Below are 20,601 nucleotides of genomic sequence, written 5' to 3' on the forward strand. Positions count from 1 at the left end.
TAGGCCTCCTTTGATTTGACTTTTAATGCCAGCGAGGTGCAGTTGGGGTAAATATCTGCTACCAACCTCACTGTTATGCTGTTTGGTTCAGCATGCCAGTTCAGTGAAGAGACATTTCCACCACACTGATATGCTGAAAATCAGTTGGAGGTTTCAGCAATAATTGAAATTCACTGAGCTGTTGGTATTTTTAACAGACAAAAATACCCTTACTTTTATTTATTATTTTACCATTTTATCCTTGAAAGTTAAACTAATTTCTTTCCCAATCTTGAAAGTTAAAAATCATCCGTTTAGATACTTCAAAATTTGATCCAAGTATAATGTTACTATTTGTGAAAATAATATTTATCATTGTTATAAAAGAATATTTAACTATAAAAAATTAAAAATAATTATCATTTTATCTATTAAATAATTTAAATTGATTATATAATTTATTAAAATATTTATAATAAAATATTGGAAGATACATTTTAATATTTTATTAAATTAGTTTATAAATTCACATATTTTAATAATTTTATAAAATTAAAATAATTTAAAAACTCCTATTATATATCAATTCTAATATGATGTCCTTAATAGTCATTTTTTATTCTCACCTCACCGTTACAGCTGCGTTTGAATCTAAACACACACTCCACCATTGTTTCTAATCTCACCGCTACAGTATCCAATCTCACCGCTACAGTAACTAATCTCACTGGAGCTAAACACACCGCCCTAATATACTAAGGCTTAGTATATTAGAGTAATTTGTAAATATTTGATTTAGGTACCATATTAGACCTAAAAAGACTTATACATCAAATTAGAAAAAAAATGTTCGGTTATTTTACCATAATAACTCAAAATAATTTATTATTTACATAAATGACCCTGGTTAAAAAATAATCATCTAAATGACCTAAAATGAACAGTGTCGAGGGGTTTTGGACATCTCATGGCCGACACCCATGTCCCCAATCCCCAAAAAATCACTTGATAATTCAAAAAGTGTTTAAAAAATAAATTTTTTTAATGTAGGTCATTGCATGGTCGACACTCATGTATTTTTTTCCGGTATCTAAAAGAATTTTGGGTTTTGGCTTTATGGTGGCCAACACCACTTTTTGATTTAAAAAAAAAGAGAAGGTTTTTTAGTTTTGGCTTTATGGTAGCCGATACCACTTTTAATATGCTCAAAAAGTAAGATAGCCTGAGAGCCAAACCCATGGTGTGCATGCCCATTAATAATAATTGTCCATGCTGCGACATTAGGTGAAGAGATGCTGGAAACTGACTTGTGAGCATCACTAATACATATTTATAAGGGATGTTCCAACATAAACGTTTGAATGAAATGGCATTTTGATCAAGTGTGCATGAAGTAATTATCCTTGTTGAAGAGATCTCAGGCATGAACATGCATGAAAGAGAACTGAGAATGTTGAGCTTGTATGTGCTATTTGTAATCTGCACATATTCAGGTAGAGCATTAGAGTCTCTTTGTATTGCTCATTTTGAATATAATTAGACATCATTGAATTCCATGTCACAAGGTTTCTTCAAACAACTTTAAAGCTTTATCAATCTCTCCGCTCCTCGAATATATAGAAATCATGATGTTGATAGAAATTATTGTTCTTTGAGACATCTCTTCAAATAATCTTTTTGAATCTTCAACTTGGCCGTAAGCAGCATACCCTTTAAGCTTTAGATTATATGAAGCTGAATTTGCCTCAATGAGTGTATTAAAAATTAGTTTAGCATGATCAATCCTACCCATTGATATAAGGCCTATATTAAGTGAGTTTAAAGCATTCAAACACGAATTTGTTACTCCATCATAAACTCTTTTAGCATCAGCAATAGCTTCACAATTAGAATAAAATTCAATGAGTGTACCATCAATTAATTGATCAAATTCAAATTCATATTTGATCAAAATCCTATGAACAAGCCTCCCTTCACGTAAATTAGCTAACTTCTTACAAACATTTATAACAGAATCCAAAGTGGCGTCGGCCACCACAAAGCCAAGACCCAAAAACCTTTTTTTTTTAAATCAAAAAGTGGTGCCAGCCACCATAAAGTCAAAACCCAATTTTTTTTATATCGAAAAAAAGTACATGGATGTCAGCCATACAATGGCCTGCAAAAAAAAAAGAGTATTTTTTTTAACGCTTTTCCAATCATTAGGTGATTTTTAGGGATTTGAGACATGGGTGTTGGCGATGGGGTGCCTAAAACCCCTCAACACAGTTCATTTTAGGTCATTTAAATGATTATTTTTTAACTAGGGCCATTTACGTAAATAATGATTTTTGGGTTATTTTGGTAAAAAAACCAAAATGTTCAACTATCAAATTGGATAAAAAAGGCATAATGACTTTTTTAGCCCATCAGCTTTACAAAAAAAATCATTTTAACCATTTAATTTTTTTTGCCTCTTTTATCTCTTGAACTTGCATTTTTATCAAATCACTCCAAAATGAATGGGAAAGTTGATGTTTGCTAACTTTACCGACATGGCATACATGTGGATTGCCATGTGAATGACATATTAACATTTAATTACTTTTTTAAAATTAAAAAATTTTGTTATAATTTTAATACTTTTTTAAATAATTTTAATGATTTTTAAAACAAAAAATTATTTGATTTTTTAAAATTAAAAAATTAATTAAATGTTTATGTGGAATTCACGTGGCAATCCATGTGAATGTCATGCCAAAAAAATTACAAAACCGTTAATTTTTTATTTATTTTAAAGTGATTTGATAAAAATATAAATTTTAAGGTTAAAGGAAATAACTTTTTTATAAATTTAAAATCTAAATAAATTATTATATCATAGAAAACGTTAATTACCAAATTAAAAAACATCAAATTCAATTAGCAAATGTTATATTAAATTAATATTATCAAATAAATGAAAAATAAATAAAATCGGGGCTTATTTTATTACACAACAGAATCATCCTCTGAGACACGTGAAGATAAACAAAGAAAATGACAATTTCTTTTTATTAAAAAGGTAATTACATCATGGTCTAAATTTTAAATTGATCCTCAAATTTCAAAACATTTTAATTAAATCCTTAAAATATAAATTTCATATCAATCAAGTTCTTCGTCAGCGTAGTCATCGAGTTATTGTTAAATGTAGCTCAAATATGATGTTAAGCATATCTAAAACACCTTAATTAAATTTTAAATAATCGAATACTTATCACTATATGTTATAAAAACATAAATAGTACTCATTAAAATTTTAATGACAGTAACACGATAGATACAAATTGTCAATGTACTAATAATATAGACATACTTAAATTTGATCTGTATATTTTAAATACGCTCGAAGTTGACAATTAGGCTAACCAAAGGATTTGATTGATGGCAATTAAGGATTCAATTAAAACGTTATAAAGTTTAGAGACTAAATTGAATATAAGTCATAGTTTGGTGGGGTCTGATAGAATTAGCCCTCGAAGGAACATTCAATCTCAACAAATTTTCTTTGCTGACCAAAGGAAAATGAAGATTGAAAAAATCAAGTGGGAGAAAAAAAGAAGTGATTAAGAAAGAAAATATCTATAATCTATCAAACAACAAATATGCAAATAGAAGCGACAATATGTCAATATCATTAACAAAGTAGTTGCAGTAGACTTGACCCGTTAATTACCTCTCAGGCAAAACTTCCATGGAGGAAAAATAAAAAACAAACCGATTATTATTGAAGAGAACCTTTTTTTTTTTCAACACATAGGCTAAGTGAGCCTTCTTTTTCTCTTTCTAGGATAAGGATCTGTAGAATGTCTGATACGTTTTGACCCCACACTTAAGAATTTTGAAAAAAAATAATATTATCTGAAAGAAATTTATAATTCTAGGGAAAATGAAAGAAAAACGAGAACAACCCAGTTTTGTTTGCTGAATTTGTGCCCTTGGGTTGTTCTTTGTTCTTGGTAATTTTCATTGATTGTAGTGTGTGATTAATTTTGTTCTACATTTTTGCTGCTGTTAGGACTCCAGGTAGACGCCAAGATTCGATTGCTTTCGGATAACGTTACGCCACAAAGAAGATTGAGGTGAGTTTTGTCTCTGTGTTAACGAATGATTTGATTGAGGCGGGTTCAGATTTTTTCTCGAATCGGGTTTTTACTAATCGAATTGAGTTCGGGTTCTGATTACTTTTAAGAAAATGCAATCGTTTTAGGCTTTTTGAAGTTCAAGCAAAGCTGGGTGTTTTTCTTTTTCTGGGTTCAGATCATCGTTTATTGTCGTTCGAGCTTTCGGGTTTTCTTTCGGGATATAATTACGGGTTTTCGGATATAAATGATGTTATTGTGGTAATAAGATACATCACATCATACATGGATGATGGTTATGGCATGAAATGTATGTAACAATGTAAGGGAGGGAGGGATAGACAGATGGGTCTTCTTTTGTCTGTTAACTTGACGTGCCCTCAGGAAAAATGTTTGTTTGATATGTGTGGGGGGATTTTTGTATTCTTGCTTTTGTTATTTTTCTCTGCTATGATCCAATTTATTTGCTCTAATTTAATCTTCATTGAACTCTAATCCAAATTGATGCAGAGGACAAACATTCCGTGTTAGCACCTTAAATTTTTTATTTTAGATTATGTCGTATAAGATATGTCGTATCATTTAATAGTTAAATTAACGAGAAGGACATGATTAATGAAGACCGATAGTTTGAATATATAATTAGTAATCGGATCAGAACCAGTGGGATTCAAGTCATTGTTCTATCTCTATGTTTGTGTGTTTATATGTATATGTAGGTGTTAAGATATTACCATGATGATAGCTTTGATGTTATCTTTGGTGAGCTGAATGGAAGAATTGGAGGACTCATTATAATCTCCTATGGAAACGTTTTGGAACCAAATATTTAAGAGTGCTTGTAAAAATTTGCTCAGGTGATTAGAATGATGTTTTGTTATCTTAGTCCATGATAAAGATTTTGTTTAATTCTGGAATTGGAATTTAAGCTTTATTTTGGATGCCTTTTCTTTTTGGTATATACCTAATATTGTCTTTTCAGACCAAACATACCACTCGACAAAATGATGTCTTTTCATTTTGCTTTTTACGTCAATATTCTTTTTTAGGATTAAAAACACTTTGGAACTTTTGGAATTTTTTTCCTTATTTACCCATCTTCTTATCTCTTCTTTTATCTTTCTTTTTTCCCTTCTACTTCTAGTTTGGTAGCAGCTGCCCTTATATTTGCCTCTGCCACTGCTTGAATTGCTGCTTGTTTCTCAGTTCAATTGCTGCAGAAAATAAACAAAATTTCATTTGTATGTTCTTTTTAACTTGATGGCTGCATTTCTCCCTTCTCTATTTCCTTCTTGAGAGGTCTCATGTTTTGTTCTTTAGTTTCATCTTTCAATTTCTTATGTCCTGGCTTTGAGTTGAGTGGTTTTCAATGGAAAATTTAAACCCCACCACTCTCTGTTATTTGCTTTCTGCTTTTCTGGGTTTTTCATTGTCAATTGCATGAAATTACATTGGTTTCACCTTGTTCGCATTCCTGCAGGTTTTTCTTGCTGGAATGGTTTCTTACTTGTATGGACTTTAACAAGTTATCAACTCGATCAAGGTGGAAAGGTTTTACCAAGGGGTACTAAATTCTTTGTGATTATGGAGAGGGTTTATGAATCATCTAATGGAAATGGGCCGACTAGTAATGATCACATGGTTATGAGGCACTCTCCTAAGTCTCCTTACCAATCATTCTCTAAGAGATCATTACGATGGCTAGATTTAAGAGTTTTCTATGTCAGAGTAAGCAAGTGTGAGACTGATGAATCAACTCCTATGCACCTTACTCTAAACCATGTTCCTTTGAATCCTGATACACTTCTTGAAGTAAATGGTGTTAGAACTGGCATCTATTCTGATGGCCCATCAACCCTTCTTAGAAGGGATAGGCTAGACAAAAAATCGGAAGAAGCCACTTTTGTGAGCACGGATAGCATAAGGCTGACAGGAAGCATGAAGTTCGAGGTTTTTAATAAGGATACTCTTCTTCTATATGGGGTTTTAGAGTTGTGTGATAGAAATGGTTGCACCAAAGAGTCGAAAGGAAGTGGCCCGATGTGGAGCATGAACTGTGAATCAGTTATAACTACAGGCACTGGTTTTCTCAAGACCAAACAATTTCACAGTCCAAGTTCAACTTCACCCACAGTTGAGGTCTATGTTGCAGGGTCATTTTTAGGCAATCCAATTATATTAACTAGAACTTTACAGCCTAGTTTACGGAAGAAACAAATGAAAGGGATACTAGATTCGATACCGGAGCACGATGCAACTGAAGATCAGAAAGAAGCCACCCCTTTTCAGGTATTTGTTAAAATCTGGCTGGTTTCCCCTTAGCTACTCATCTGACATGTTGTCCTCCCAATTTATAAAAAGACCATTCATGATGCCCTAAATTTTCATTGTCTGATTGACCTCGTTCCTAGGAATCAATCATACTTTTAAGTTTGCAGATGATATGTATGGTACATACTTTTAATTCAAAATGTGATACTTGGACTACACCGCTGAAAGACATTGTTTACACTAATACCGTACTGGGACAGCTGCATGCATTTATCTCATTTCCATGTCAGTAATCCTTTGTGCAGATCAGATAATACCCAAACATTCTGTTTTGTTAGATGGGTATGTTTGTGTGATACTTGCCTTGGAACGAATAGAGAAAGCCTGAATATCATGTTGAGGTCAATATCATTAAAAGTTCTTTCTGCAGTTTCGTTTTATTAAAGGTTTGGGTAGAAATTGTTCTGCTGTATTGTCTTGTTTCTTTGGGGTTTCCCTTCTAAACCTCAAACACCCCGGAGTAGTAATAATTAGAAACCTACCACAAATGACTTGGAATGTAGTTCCCTTGATTGAGCTCTTTGCAAGTTTGCATTAACATATACCAGCTTATTTATTACTTGGATGCTAGTATGATATTCAGTAACTCAACTATCATCTCTATGTTGGAGCTGTTACATCTTATCTACTTTTGAAGCTGATATTTAATCCAGTTGATCTTACAGTTCGAATCAAGCCTTTGCAATCCCTTTCTTCATTCCCGGACTGGAACCTTTTTTCTTGGGTGTTGACTTTGCAAGCGCCAACCATATTGATGTGTTCCATATATTTAAATCATAACTATGGTAATACAACAGACATAGCTTTTGATTTCTTTGTCTCATGTTTTTACAGATGCTGGATTACTTGAATCACAAGTCAGAAAGTGAAGAACACAGGTATCTGTATTCAGGGGTGGACTATTTTGAGGGGGAAGATGGGGAGCTGTCATGGTTCAATGCCGGTGTGAGGGTAGGTGTCGGAATCGGTCTAAGCATCTGTGTGGGAATCGGATTAGGAGTAGGTTTGCTGGTTCGTACCTACCAAGGCACCACCCATAACTTTCGAAGACGACTACTGTAATAAACATTTTCACTTTGCGAAATAAGTCCTCCATATTTCCCATGGGCTAACTTAGATGGTGTTTCTAACATGTCTTCATTATGTGGATTAGGAGCTCATAATTTATGATTAAAAAAAGGCCATGAAATAAATTGGATGTATATCAATGACAATGTAGTAATCAAATTATTTTATGTTATAGGTTATTTGTACCATCATATTCAAGCTAAAATTGAGTCGCACAAAGAAATTTCGATCCAGTTTAGCGATTACTTGCTAATCTAACTCAAGTCAACACTCTTAGATTTCAAAGAAAACTTAATGCATTTTGATACTCTGAATTAAAGAACAATGTCGTAACCGAAGACTCCGAGGATTTCAAGCAAGATGTTCAAGGCTAGTCAGGTCGACGATGTTGTTCCTGATGCACTCATTCCACCTTTTCTTCCAACAGAAGAATGACCGAATATTACGCAGAGTGCTGCTGTCATTGAAAAAGCTCAAGTGATGGGTGTTTTGAGGAACAAATTAATACTATCAACATTGAGATTCAACGCTTACATACTTGCAAAGCTCCGCTTGCTGATTCGATTTAAAATTTAAGGTGGGTTTGGATGGACAGTGTGATGCGTTTAGCTTATTTTTTTTGTCTCACGTTACAGTATTTAATTTCACCCCTACCGTTACTTTTACATTAACAGCAGGTAAACGTACTGTCCATCCAAACCCTTAGAGTCGTCAAATTAGTCTGGCATTTTGGCAAAAAGGAATAGAGTTGGCAAATGCGCGGGTGCCAGAGCTGTTGCTGCTTTTTCTTATTGTTTTCCGTGATTGGTTATTTTTCAGTATTTCTACAGTTTGTTGAACTTAGTCAATTTATATTGAATATTTTGGTGCTTATTTGCATCTTTCACAAAATGATTCATCATGGGAAGCTTAATTGTTTATTTGAATATACGAAATTTCATCGCTTTCATTATTTCATTAGTGGAATGAATAATTGATCATGAGTTGTTTATTGGATAAGAATTATTGCTTTATCATTATGGATTGACTTTAAATTTGAAGCTTTGGTTTAGCACGGCTATTTAGTAAAACTCATCAAGTTTATTGTTCACTTCTTGTTTGCTCTATTTATAGGAGGTTCATTCTCTTGGTGAGGTGTGCAATTTTGAAAGTCGGAAGATTGGATCATCCTGCTCAAACTATTTACTTCTAGCTTTCATTTGATTCCATTGTGTTGATTTTTTCATGTTGATTTTGACGTTGAGAATTCTCGAGTATTGAAAAAGAGAAAATGTATCATACAGTTAACAAAAAAGAACTTGATACAAAATTTAATTACATGCAAAGTTTGAAATTTTAAAAGAAAAAAAATCACATAACTTAGACACCAAATTAGAACAGCTCATGAGTCGGGTCGGACTTATGCATACTTTTTAGATCAAATTTTCAAGTTTGGACCCGAACTAAATGGGTTTACTTTTTTACCTAAGCCCGACCTAATTTAAGAAAGGTAAACCTAGACTCACTCAATCCGTCCATATTTGATTTTTTTTAAATATATAATGTACTAAATGCACTAAAAAACACTAAAACAAAAAATTTCTAATACATTAAAATATATTAAAAAATATTTATATTAAAAACACTACCTTAAATATAATAAATATTTTATTGTATTAAAATATAATTTTAAATTTTCATATTTTAGGTTAGGTTATTTGAGTAAGTTTTTAGGTTTTGGATAAGAAATTTTATTGTTATTGGGTTAGTAATTTAATATAAATATATAATTATTATAATATTTTTATAACATAATATATTTGGATCAAGTTAAGCATAAACTAAAAACCTTACCTAACATATAGATAATAGATTTTAAATTTTACCTAAACCCATTTGTTGTCCACGTATTTTTATCCAAACCTTCCAATTTCTCAAATAGACCTTTAAACCTGGATATATAACAAAACCTAATTTTTAAACTTGAATAAATAACCCGACCCATGAACAACTCATAAACTTGCATATTTACTAACAAATAACATACAATACTTTCAAAAACATTCTAATATTCTTTTCATAACTTTTTTTAAAAAAAAAAAGTGCAATGCATGGTAATTGCAAAAACATAAAATTTTAATCTACTGCCAAAATACGAATAATTCATGGAGAAAAGCCAACACCTTCCACGTACGATAGGTAGGCCAGGTCTATTCGTTCACCATAATTTCAAGGAACTGCATCAAAAGCTTTCAGTTTTTTTTTTTTTTTTTTGCCTCTGTAGCATACATACATTGGAACATTGGGATTGAGAATATCTAGTTTTATGTACAAAGAAGCCAGTTTTGACCATACACGTAACCGCACCACTTTACTATATGCACAAAAGTTGGACAGACAAAAACTGAACTTCCATCACCAGAGTGACACTAAGGGGGAGACTAACCACCTACCACCACCATAAGCAAGTACCATTCTTTCTAATCAAGATTTTCGAGTTGAGGAGGTCGAGTTGCTCTGCGAAACCATGTATTGAAAGCCGTGATTAAGTGGGGGCAATCTTCAACATTTCGGGTTGAGAAGCTGAGACATTGTTGCAACAATAGTTGTGCATCCGACATCGGCAGCGTTGAGATGATTCTCAAGAACGTTTCCTCCAATTCCAGGTGCAGTGGTTTATGGCTGGGTAGCATAGGTGACACATTGTCTTTGCACACAAGCAGAACAGGAAGCCAATCTTTCACAAGCTTCATTCTAACCTGAAATTTTATACACACTATAGTCAGGTCCTGACCACCATTGATGGGCAAGAAACACTCAACTTCTTTAAAACTTGAGCATCACACATGCGTAACAACCAAGGAATGTAACGCAGCTTTCAGAAACCAAACAAGAAGCAGCAGACCATTTCCTAGAAAAATTTGGCATTACCCGCGATCTTGTTAGAATAAACTACCCCTTTAGTACTCTGTCATTTATTGTTGTTAGAATAAACTACCCCTTTGGTACTGTCATTTATTGTTGTAATCTTAGTATCAACACACGCTTGAACCACACTTCTGCTTTAAAATTATAACCTTTAATTACTCTTCAGAAGATCTTAGTCTTTGACAACCAAAAGTATTCATATTTTATTACAGTTGTTAGATCCAAAGCACATAAAGTTGAGTAGAATTTATTTATCAAACTAACTTGAGTAGGCATATTAAGCATATGGTTCCATCACCCAAAAGACACCACAGTGAATATATTTGCTCTTTTAAAACAGACCACTCTTTCTATTTTCACCACTCTATAAAAGCAAATCACATGTATTAAAAGGTAGCCAAAAAGTGATCAAGGCTGGAGCCAAAGGATTACCCTAACTTACCATTCCAACAGAATTTCCATCGACTCGAATGTAATCAACAAACTAAAGCAAGAACTTCCTTGCAGCAATCAATTAACAATAGCCAAACTTGGGGTTTATCTTTCAGAATAAGTATTGCAGCAGAGCTTAGAAAGATCTAAATAACAATATGGTCAGATATCATATACGCAATTCATAATGCACGGTCGCCTAGACTATCATATGCTTGCTTGAACTTCCCAATTTAAACATCACAACTTCTAAATTGAAAACAACTTGTTCCCATGGACGATTAATTCCTAAAATTCCACAAACAATTCACATTTGAATGCCTGACGAGCAACCCTGACCAGCAAAGTCTTATTGATTCCACCAAACAAACACAATTTTACATTTACCAATTCATTGAATGCTGTATGATAAACGCCTGCATATTCAAATAGTGGAATAACTTGCAAGAATGAAATTGATACCTGTCTAGCAGCCAATATTGTCCCAGCAGCAACAGCATTGGCAAGCTTACAAGTACACCGGAGGACGACAGCAGGGAGTCCCGGAACAATATTCCTCCAAGCATCATCCCTAAACGCTCTTTGCAAATCCGCCGTAAATGAAGCCTGCTCGCTCCATTCAACCACAGCTGAATCCGCCACCCTCAACTCAATCATCCTCTCAACCAACCACAACAAATGCCTCCCATTAGTCATAGCCGTATGCAAATTCAACCTCTGGATCGCCTCCGTCTCATTATGATCCCCTCTAAAATCAGGGCTCGTATACTCCTCCAAACTCTCCTTCACAACCTTCAAGCTCGTCTCGAAGGCCCTCTCCAAAACCCTCCTCGCCGATTCCCGCGACGAAAAATCCCTCAGAAGTTTAGCCACAAACGCTTTAACGAACGCCATATTAGGATGGTTATGAATCGCCGCTAAAATCAAGCCGTGCAACATTTCTTCGCAAGAATCTTCTTTCCCCGGCGAAAGCCTGACGAGAAGTTCCTTCGATTCTTCCTCCCGCAAGAAGGGGATCAAACTCAGCACTCTCTTCTCCTCCTCCTCGCTCCACGGCACGGCTTCCAAGAATCTCAAGCATGATTTCACGCAATCCTCGAAGAGTAATTCGAGAGCCACGGGGAGGATCTCGAGTGCGGTGGAAGCTGATTCGATGACGGTCGCAAAATCGCTCGTGTAAAGCAGTTGGAGGACGGTTAAATGGATGGATATAGAGTTCGGATCGTCGACAACGGCAAGGTTTAACTGAACTAGGTTATTATTGTTATCATTGCTCCTGGAACCTTCGGCGCCATTGTTGCTCTTGGCGTCGGCGTTCGTTCGGTGTTGCCAACAGTCGGATAAAATCGCCGCGAAATATTTTGCGCGGCGGATGACGGCGGAGTGGAGATAGATCTGGATGTCGGATTGGCGGGAAGAATCGGATGGGGCGTCGGAATCGAATGGGGAACGATCAACGAAGAGGCGGAGTAAGACGTCAGCGGTGTAGGGATCATTGAAGGAGGAAGTAACGGCATTGGGAGAGGTGGTGATGGTGGATACGGAGGAGGAGGTGCGGTGGAGCTTTTGGGAGGATTCGGAGACCGTTTTGTCTGAGAAAGAATTGACGACAGTGGCGGTAGAGGAGAGGCGCGTGGCGGAGGTGTGGCGGTGAGGCACGCGCTGACGCTTTCGATAGCTGTTTGGTATCATGGAGGAGGTTGTAGAAGAAATTGATAAATTAGGTTTTGGATAAGGAAGATATGAATAGGGAGGTAATGCTATACTACTACGTGAGGGCCGAGGGGGTAATGCCTTGTAATTTGAGGATGATTGATTGATTTTGGGTAAACTAACTCGTGGATGACCCCATTTTTTGGCGTTTCATTTTGGTCCCTCAAATAAAAATATTTATAATTTAATCACTATTGTTACAATAATTAAACATTTTAATCCTCTAGCCGAATGATGAAATCTAACCTAGTGCTCCACATCATTTTTACTATTTTTTAACCTACCATCTTTCATCTTCTCCTCCACATCACCCCTGCTTCCACCATTCTTTCTTCTTCTTCTTTTGCTCATTGCTTCGAGCCATTGTACCATCTCTTCCTTTACCCACTATTTCCATCATCATTGCACCATCAAGGGCTTCCAATAAACCATGCCCCCATCTAATTATAGCTTCCTCAAGTTACCTAGCACCTAACTTTTGGGTGCTTTCAGTACTTGCAACACTGTGGTTACAATAATTAAAGATTTTAGTTATCACATCGTTTCTGATGTAACATTTTATATCATCATTTTTTATTTTCTTTATGGGTTATTATTTATCTAGGGTTGTAAATATGGTGTTGGGTGTTCAACCTCTTTAAAATAGAAAATTTTTTATTTAAATTTTTTGAAATTTTAAATTAATAGATATAAAATTATATTTTAAAATAAAATTTTAATTTAATTTTTTAAAAATATAAAATATAAATTATTTAAATAATAAAATTATATTTTTACTATTATAAAAATTACCATTTAAATTCCGCTTTTTTCCCTTCCCTTCCCTTGTCATCTTTCTCCTCTCCACAGTCCACACCACCCCTGCTTCTATCTATCTATCTTTCTTTTTCTTCTTCCTTTGTTCCCTGCTTTTGGCCACTGCACCATCTCTTCCTTTACCCACTGCTTCCATCATCACCGTACCGTCAAGAAGAAATAGAGAACAGGCAAGCGCTACGGTATGCTTATCCTATTTATGTCCCTCCACCGTTTATCTTTTATCTTCTACCTCCCGTCTTCACCGTCTTATTTTGTTTCCTACTTCAAACTTTGATGAAACCAAACTCATAAGCCTTCCACACACGTGCTTTCTAGTAATTTTTGGGCGGTTTGGCCTATGGGGGCAAGCTGAATGGGGGTGTCATCAATGCCTTAAATGACTTTAGTTTCTTCTTCTTCTTCTTTCTCACCTATCAGAAATACAAAAAATTAGAAGATGGATTTTCTTTAATTTGTTTTTTAAAGCAAAGGAATGAATCCATGAAGTGATAGGATATAAATAGGCTAAGTTGTTTGGTAAGAATCACATTCCTCTTTCTTCTTTCTTTGTCACTTAGTGTGTTAAAATGAAGTTGCAATCAAAACTTAATAGTTCAGAAGGGTGAAATACAAACAATTTTTTAATGGAAGGAAATAGGTTAATTAATTATGGTAAATATTTGTCATATTTGCAGCAAAGAAAGCTAGAATTTGAGAATAAGAACCATAATGATGCATTAATGCATCCTCTGTTTAAATATCAGATTGTATACAAAATTAATTCTACCCAAATGTTGCGTAGAAAATTTTGTCAAAATATTTGTCTCTTGTTGCTTAGCTAAAACTCTAAACACTGTTTGGGAACTCTTTCTTCTTAACCTTTGGGTGCACAAATGTTGCTTAGGGATATTGTTTTGCGAAGGTGACAGTGGAAGAGCTCTTAGTCCCATGGTTGCTTTGTTTATAGCAGAAGGTCTCTTCCTCCACTATTTTTTTTACATAGGTCTCATCCTCTACTAGGCTTTGCGAGCTAGCCTCTTATACACACACAAAGATATAGAAGCATAATTTTAACTTGGTGAATTTGGTGGCTTGAGCTTGAATACGTGGCCATTTCCCAAACTATTAAAATTGTGAGGATCGATAGGTTTTGCCTTTTTGGTCAAATATACAACTATAACAGTTTTTTTTTGCATAAAATCATATTTTGAATAATATATATATATATATATATATACAAAATGTAGAAAGGGAAACTATAGGATAAGCATACGGTAGCAGTGGGTAAAGGAAAAGATAGTGTGGTTGCTAGGGAGCAAAGGAAAAAGAAGAAAGAATGATGGAACACGTGGTATGTTAGGATTAATGATGGAACACGTGGTATGTTAGGATTCATATCATACGCTTAGTTCGTTTCATCATTGCTTATCAAAATACATAGGTAAATGTTGACATTACAATCCTAAGTTTGTATTATATGACTAAATATAACGTGGGAAAACAACTTACGTTAGCAATTAATATAAATGTTTGTAGTACATGAGGTTAAATTGAACAAATTCATGTTAAAGCCTGTGATCTTAAGTCCAATTAGAGATAGATTGTATTAACTATTCGAGTTTGATTAACTTCTAGAAATAAAGACATATATATATATATATATATATAGATTGTTTGGACTGATAATGTATAAAAAAATTATCTTAAATTTGTGTAAGTGAATGAATATGTGTGTAACTCATGTATTTTAATACGTTAAAAAAATGTGCTCCCAAGGTTGTGAGCCAGAAGGTGATATGTTAGGTACATAATTGTTAGCCCTAGTTTTTCAAATGTTTTGATATAATAAAATAAAACTTTAAACTCTTACTCAGTTAAATTTGTAATCGGTTGATATAGGCCCTTAAAATTATTTTCAAAGTGTTTAGAAACTCAGATTTGTAAAATGTCTTTGAAAGATATTGGTTCATGACCAATTTTACCTTATTGAGACACTTCGACCAACACAAGTGGATACTTGTATTGATAAAAGTAAGTTAGAAAGCATCTCGAGCATTCCTTCGAACTTCTACCAATACTTGAAGGTTCTTCTCTTGGTACACATGCAATTGTATCGATACTTAGGAGGAGTTTTATCGATAGAAGTAAGTTAGAGAACACCCCAAACCACCCATCAAACTTTACCGGTACTTAAAAGGGTCTTTTACCAATACAAGTAAGCCAATAAGCATTTTTGGGTTCCCCTGCGCCTTCTACTAATACAAGTATTGGTACAAGTTTGAGCCCTTGAAACCCTCAGACTTCTACTAATACAAGTGGTCTTCTGCCAATACATCGAACTCCAACAGTCACATTTTTTAAGACTTCTATATCGACACAAATCCACTTGTACCAAAATAAGCAATTTGCAACCTACAATTAATGCTTAAATTTAATGTTGCAACAACTCTAATTTACTCCCAACGTCCCCAAGGTTGTTAGAAGGCATAAATACAAGTCAATAGCTCCATATTAAAGATAAGAAACAAGTTTGCCAGGTCAATTATACAAAAATCTAATATATTCATCGATATTCTCTTTGTTCTTTATACACACTCGGGTAACCAGATCTCTTTTATTATTTTCAAGTGTTGTACTGTTATTGAGTGAGCTTTATCATTGTAATATCTTCCTTGAGAGGTGTCTTTAATCATTGTTATTATTTATCATATTTGTAAGGGGTTGCTTAAGGTTACACACACTTGGGTAACCATCTCTTTTATTCTTTTCAATTGTTGTATTGTCATTGAGCGAGCTTTATCATTGTAATATCTTCCTTGAGAGATGTCTTCAATCATTGTTATTATTTATCATATTTGTAAGGGTTTGCTTAAGGTTTTTGAGTAGAAACCATAAGGGAAATGACTCTATCTTGCCCAGTGAAAAGATAGTGTTTTGTAGAGGTTAAACCTTGTTCTTAAAAGGTTCTAATCTAATGAATTTAGGAAATCGTGGTAAGTTAAGGTAGTGAAGATAAACAATTGGAGCTTAACTACCACAAATTCTTGAGTTTTCATTGTTTGCCTTATTTTTTTAAAATTTTAAAATCACCAATTCATCCCTCTCTTGATGATTCTCGAGCTTAACAGTAATTTATACGTAGCATGGCTCTAGTTAGAATAGTAGCATCATAGTTCGATAAAAAGAGTAAATACTAACCTTTTAATGGCATCATATGATTTATGAAAATAGAACATACCCCTGGATCATCTGTTTGAGACAAATTAATAATTGTTTTCATTATGGAAGATGTAATTATTATTATGAGATAAAAAATTGAGTTAGGTGAAAAATAGATAAATAATTTATATTAATTTTATTAAATTATAAATTAAGTATAAAAGATTTAGTTGGATAAATATAAAAACTGTTATAAATTAAAAATTAGAACATTATTTATAGAGTAAAATATATTTTATGTTTTCACGAAAACAAATATTACCTATAATATCTATACTATTGCATTGCATGTTGTATATTAATGAAACATAAAATATGATGATTAAATTGTTAAAATATAAATAGTAGAAAAGTTATAAAATTGCGTAACACCAAATGGTTTTAAGGTGTTTTGCTACATAGAAAATGATTTACAAAAATTATTTCTTGCATTTTTTTTTGTGTGTTTGTTTCATGAAAATCAATTTGGTTAATAGAAAATGACTTACGAATCAACAAAAAAGAAGAAGAAGCTAATTTTACTAGATATTGACTTATATATCATTTTAAAGAGCATAAGTTATTTTCTAAAAAAGTCATTTACAAGTAATTTGATTTTTATATAAAATTTACTTGAATCAAGCATAATATTATTATAATAATATTTTTTATTTTTATTTTAAAATATTAAAATATTGATATCAAATATTATAAATTTTAGTATAATTATACATACAGATTTAATTATTTTATATGATAATATAATTAATATAAATTTTTTAATAAATTATTTAATATTGCAATTTTATGTTAATAATATATTTTAGCATTTTTAAATAATATTTTTAATATTTTATTGAAAATATTTATATTGCTATTCAAAAATAAATATATACTACAATTTATAGATATTTCATAATAAATATTTTCTATTATAAAATATGATTATTTTAATAATATAAATACAACAACTTGTTTAGATTATCCTTAGCCAAATTTATTCGTTTCAACTTCAATGTTTCACTATTTATTCTCATATATGTAATATATGTAACTTTAAATTAAATTTTAATTAAAATTTATTTATTATTAAATTTATATAAGATATTAATTATTATAAAATAAATTTCGATTACCACAAGGAAATGCTTCTATAATATTATGTAACAAATTTAATTTATGGTTGTTTGTTTCACTAAAACAATTTTTAAAAATAATTGTAGGAAAAATTATTACACAGTGATAAATATATTACAGAATCATCTAAACACAAAAAAAATATCAGCTTTTTCAGAAAATCATTACATTTTCTAAAATCCTTTTTGAAAACTATTTTCAATGAAATAAACATATTCTTACATTATGTAAGTGAATCCTTCCCCTAATAATTTATTGGGTAAACTACATCCAAGGTCATTAAACTATTAATAAGTTTATATTTTGGTCACTCAATTTCAATAAGTTACAAAAAGACCATTGAACATTCAAAAGTTCTTGTTTAAGTTACTAAACTTTCCAAAAGTTTTTCTTCAAGTCACTACTCACTAGGCCGTTAAGCTTTTTTTTTTTAGAGTCCGATTAGCGAGCTCCAAGCAACGATTTGAAGATTAGTAGGGATAATTATTACCCATCGACGGTTAGAAGAACATGTCTTAGATTTAAGTCGGTCTAACGATCAGTTTCAGAGATTGAAGAAGAAAGTTGTTTAGGTTTTGGTTCGCAGATTCGTGATATTTGAAGTTGTTTCATGAAGAAAATTAAACTACAGAAGAGAAGAAGAATGAGAGCTTTTGATTGGTGTAGGCGGTGCGAATATAGAAGGTCATACATCAACGATTTTAACAACTCATTGACTTAAATGAAAACTTTTGCATAGTTGGGTGACTATTTTGTAATCTTTTGAAGTTAAGTAACCAAAACATAAACTTAAAAATAGTTCAGTGACATTGGTGTAATTTACCCTATTTATTTTATATTATATCAGGTGAGGATATGCTTATCCGGAAAAGGATGTGCGAAGAAAACGGAAGACTTCCGTAGATGGCGCGTGTGGGGGACGCACCAACTGTTAAATTTCAGGGACCAATTTTAACAAAACCACCATCCCGACTCTGTAGTGTGGATCAAGCCACCCATGAAACTTACATTCTGTACAGTTATTGGGGTTATTTTATTTTATTTTATTTTTTATATAAGTTTTAAATGATTAATATATTTATTAAAATTCACTATTTTTATTTTCATCACTTAATTAAAAATTAAAAATGGCTATTAATATTTTCAAAATTATTAAGTGACATTTGCTTAGCAGAAAAATAATATATTTTTAATTAGCATAATAATTTTAGTTCTCAATTTTTATATTTTTATTCAATTTAACCTTGATTTTATATAAAATTATAACTCTTTTTATAAAATTAAATGATAAATATGTAATCAAACATTTTTATATGTGAAATATTTTAAATACACATACAAAAATGTATAATACTAAAATTTACTATACTCATGATATAGATTGAAGACTAAATATTACACATATAATAATTATATTTACTAAAAATAATTATATTTGTCAAAATTGTTTGATTTTATAAATAAAAGAGTTATTAATTAAAAGATAATTAAACATAAAATTTATAAATAAAAGAGTTATTAATTAAACATAAAATGATATATTTATTAGTTAAAAATAAAAACTTGAAACAACATGAAATAAAAATTATAAATATGTTTAGAAGAGGAATTGAACTTGAAACTCGAGGATGAAATCATTATTACTTAACTATTTAACCAAGGGAGTTAATATGTTAAATATATTAATTAAAAATAAAAAAATGTTAAAATAACAGGAAATAAAATTACAAATGTGAGTGAAAGAGGAATTAAACTTGGAACTCAAAGATAAAACCGCTAACATTTAATCATCTACCTAATAAAGCTAATTATATTTAAAAAGTCAAAAAATACGACTTCGCGTGTCCAGCTGGACACTTTCACACTCTTTCTTCAAAAATGATCTATGTTTTAAATTTTTTTTAAAAATAACTTATTTGACCAATTAACTTTTTTTCTGACATATTTTACTAATTCAACCATAGAAACATGGGTTATAAAATTAGACGGGATATAAGCTTAGACTCCAAAAAGAAAAGAGTAAGGAAATAGTGGTAGCTACGGATGAGTAAAATTTGACTTGATTAAATAAGTTAATTTAAATTTCAAATTAATACTTCAAGTTATTTAATGTTTTAAAAATAAATTGAACAAAATAGCTTAACTTAAATAGTTTAACTTGGATTTAAAATCTAGAACTCAAATTATTCTTAGCATTGTTCAAGGTCTTTTGTTTTTCTTGACATATGTTGTTTTTGCACAAATCTTTTAGTTCTTAAAAAACTAGTTTGAGAAGGTTCAAGTGTCCAAAATAAATTTCTAGATTCGTAAATTTATCAACATCAAATTTGTAATATATATATATATATATTCTTAGCAATTATGTCAGGAATAATGAAAAAGTATGAAAAATCTTTTGCTTGAGTGGAAAAGTAGAAAGAAAATCAATTTTAAGCGTATTTGATTAAAAAATACAAAGAATATAATTTTTTATCCTAATACATTAAAATTAATCTTTTCAAATATGTGCATGTTAGTTTGAAATGTTAGTTTGAAAAAAAACTTTATTTTTTTCTTTCCATTTTTCATATCTTCTACCAAATACATCAATAAAAAGAAAAATTATATTTTTTAACCTTCTAATTTTTACCCATTTAATTTTTCATTTTTGATTTTATTTCCTCTAAATAAAACCTTAAAATTTACGAATTAATTCATTTATAAATCACTAAATATCAATAAAAAACATAATTTTGAAAATTTTAATAATAAGGAATAAATATTCAATCAATCATTAAAGCTTCATTCAATCAATTGATAGTTGTGTAGAGTATTCTGCTTGATGTGCTGTCTGCACGCCTCTGAGTACGGTTAGGTGGTCGGCATCATGGGGGGCTCGTGGTCATGGCAGACCAATTCAACTTTCTAAAAGATATTTCAAGCTTATACTCATTTG

General features: G+C 31.8%; 2 protein-coding genes across 6 annotated transcripts; one reads left to right on the top strand and one right to left on the bottom strand.

Annotated features, from left to right (window-relative positions):
• The first annotated feature begins 3,618 nt into the window (after positions 1 to 3,618).
• On the top strand, positions 3,619 to 7,672 carry LOC105783769 (uncharacterized protein At1g01500). 5 transcript variants are annotated; one of them, XM_012609413.2, is made up of 4 exons: positions 3,619 to 3,765; positions 4,019 to 4,082; positions 5,563 to 6,371; positions 7,248 to 7,672. In XM_012609413.2, exons 3-4 carry the CDS (start codon positions 5,667 to 5,669, stop codon positions 7,473 to 7,475), a joined length of 933 nt encoding a protein of 310 aa, XP_012464867.1. In that variant the 5' UTR covers positions 3,619 to 3,765; positions 4,019 to 4,082; positions 5,563 to 5,666; the 3' UTR covers positions 7,476 to 7,672. The 5 variants fall into 5 exon arrangements, with proteins under 5 accessions (XP_012464867.1, XP_052482915.1, XP_052482917.1 ...); XM_052626955.1 differs by having other exon boundaries at positions 3,628 to 4,082; XM_052626957.1 differs by lacking the exons at positions 3,619 to 3,765; positions 4,019 to 4,082 and adding an exon at positions 4,135 to 4,939.
• Positions 7,673 to 9,626: 1,954 nt separating this feature from the next.
• Positions 9,627 to 12,621, bottom strand: LOC105783101 (BTB/POZ domain-containing protein At1g63850). Its single transcript, XM_012608314.2, has 2 exons — positions 11,283 to 12,621; positions 9,627 to 10,219 (listed from the first exon to the last, which is right to left on the bottom strand). Exons 1-2 carry the CDS (start codon positions 12,510 to 12,512, stop codon positions 9,941 to 9,943), a joined length of 1,509 nt encoding a protein of 502 aa, XP_012463768.1. The 5' UTR covers positions 12,513 to 12,621; the 3' UTR covers positions 9,627 to 9,940.
• Positions 12,622 to 20,601: the final 7,980 nt, after the last annotated feature.

Source organism: Gossypium raimondii, chromosome 13 (assembly GCF_025698545.1).
Source record: "Gossypium raimondii isolate GPD5lz chromosome 13, ASM2569854v1, whole genome shotgun sequence".
Taxonomy (NCBI): Eukaryota; Viridiplantae; Streptophyta; class Magnoliopsida; order Malvales; family Malvaceae; genus Gossypium; species Gossypium raimondii.

Excerpts from the sequence above, each read along its gene's own strand:
- LOC105783769 (XM_012609413.2), top strand. The coding sequence starts at position 5,667 with ATGGAGAGGGTTTATGAATCATCTAATGGAAATGGGCCGACTAGTAAT. Across the intron at positions 6,372-7,247 it reads AAGAAGCCACCCCTTTTCAG|ATGCTGGATTACTTGAATCA; the intron begins GTATTTGTTAAA and ends ATGTTTTTACAG.
- LOC105783101 (XM_012608314.2), bottom strand. The coding sequence starts at position 12,512 with ATGATACCAAACAGCTATCGAAAGCGTCAGCGCGTGCCTCACCGCCAC. Across the intron at positions 10,220-11,282 it reads CAATATTGGCTGCTAGACAG|GTTAGAATGAAGCTTGTGAA; the intron begins GTATCAATTTCA and ends ATAAAATTTCAG.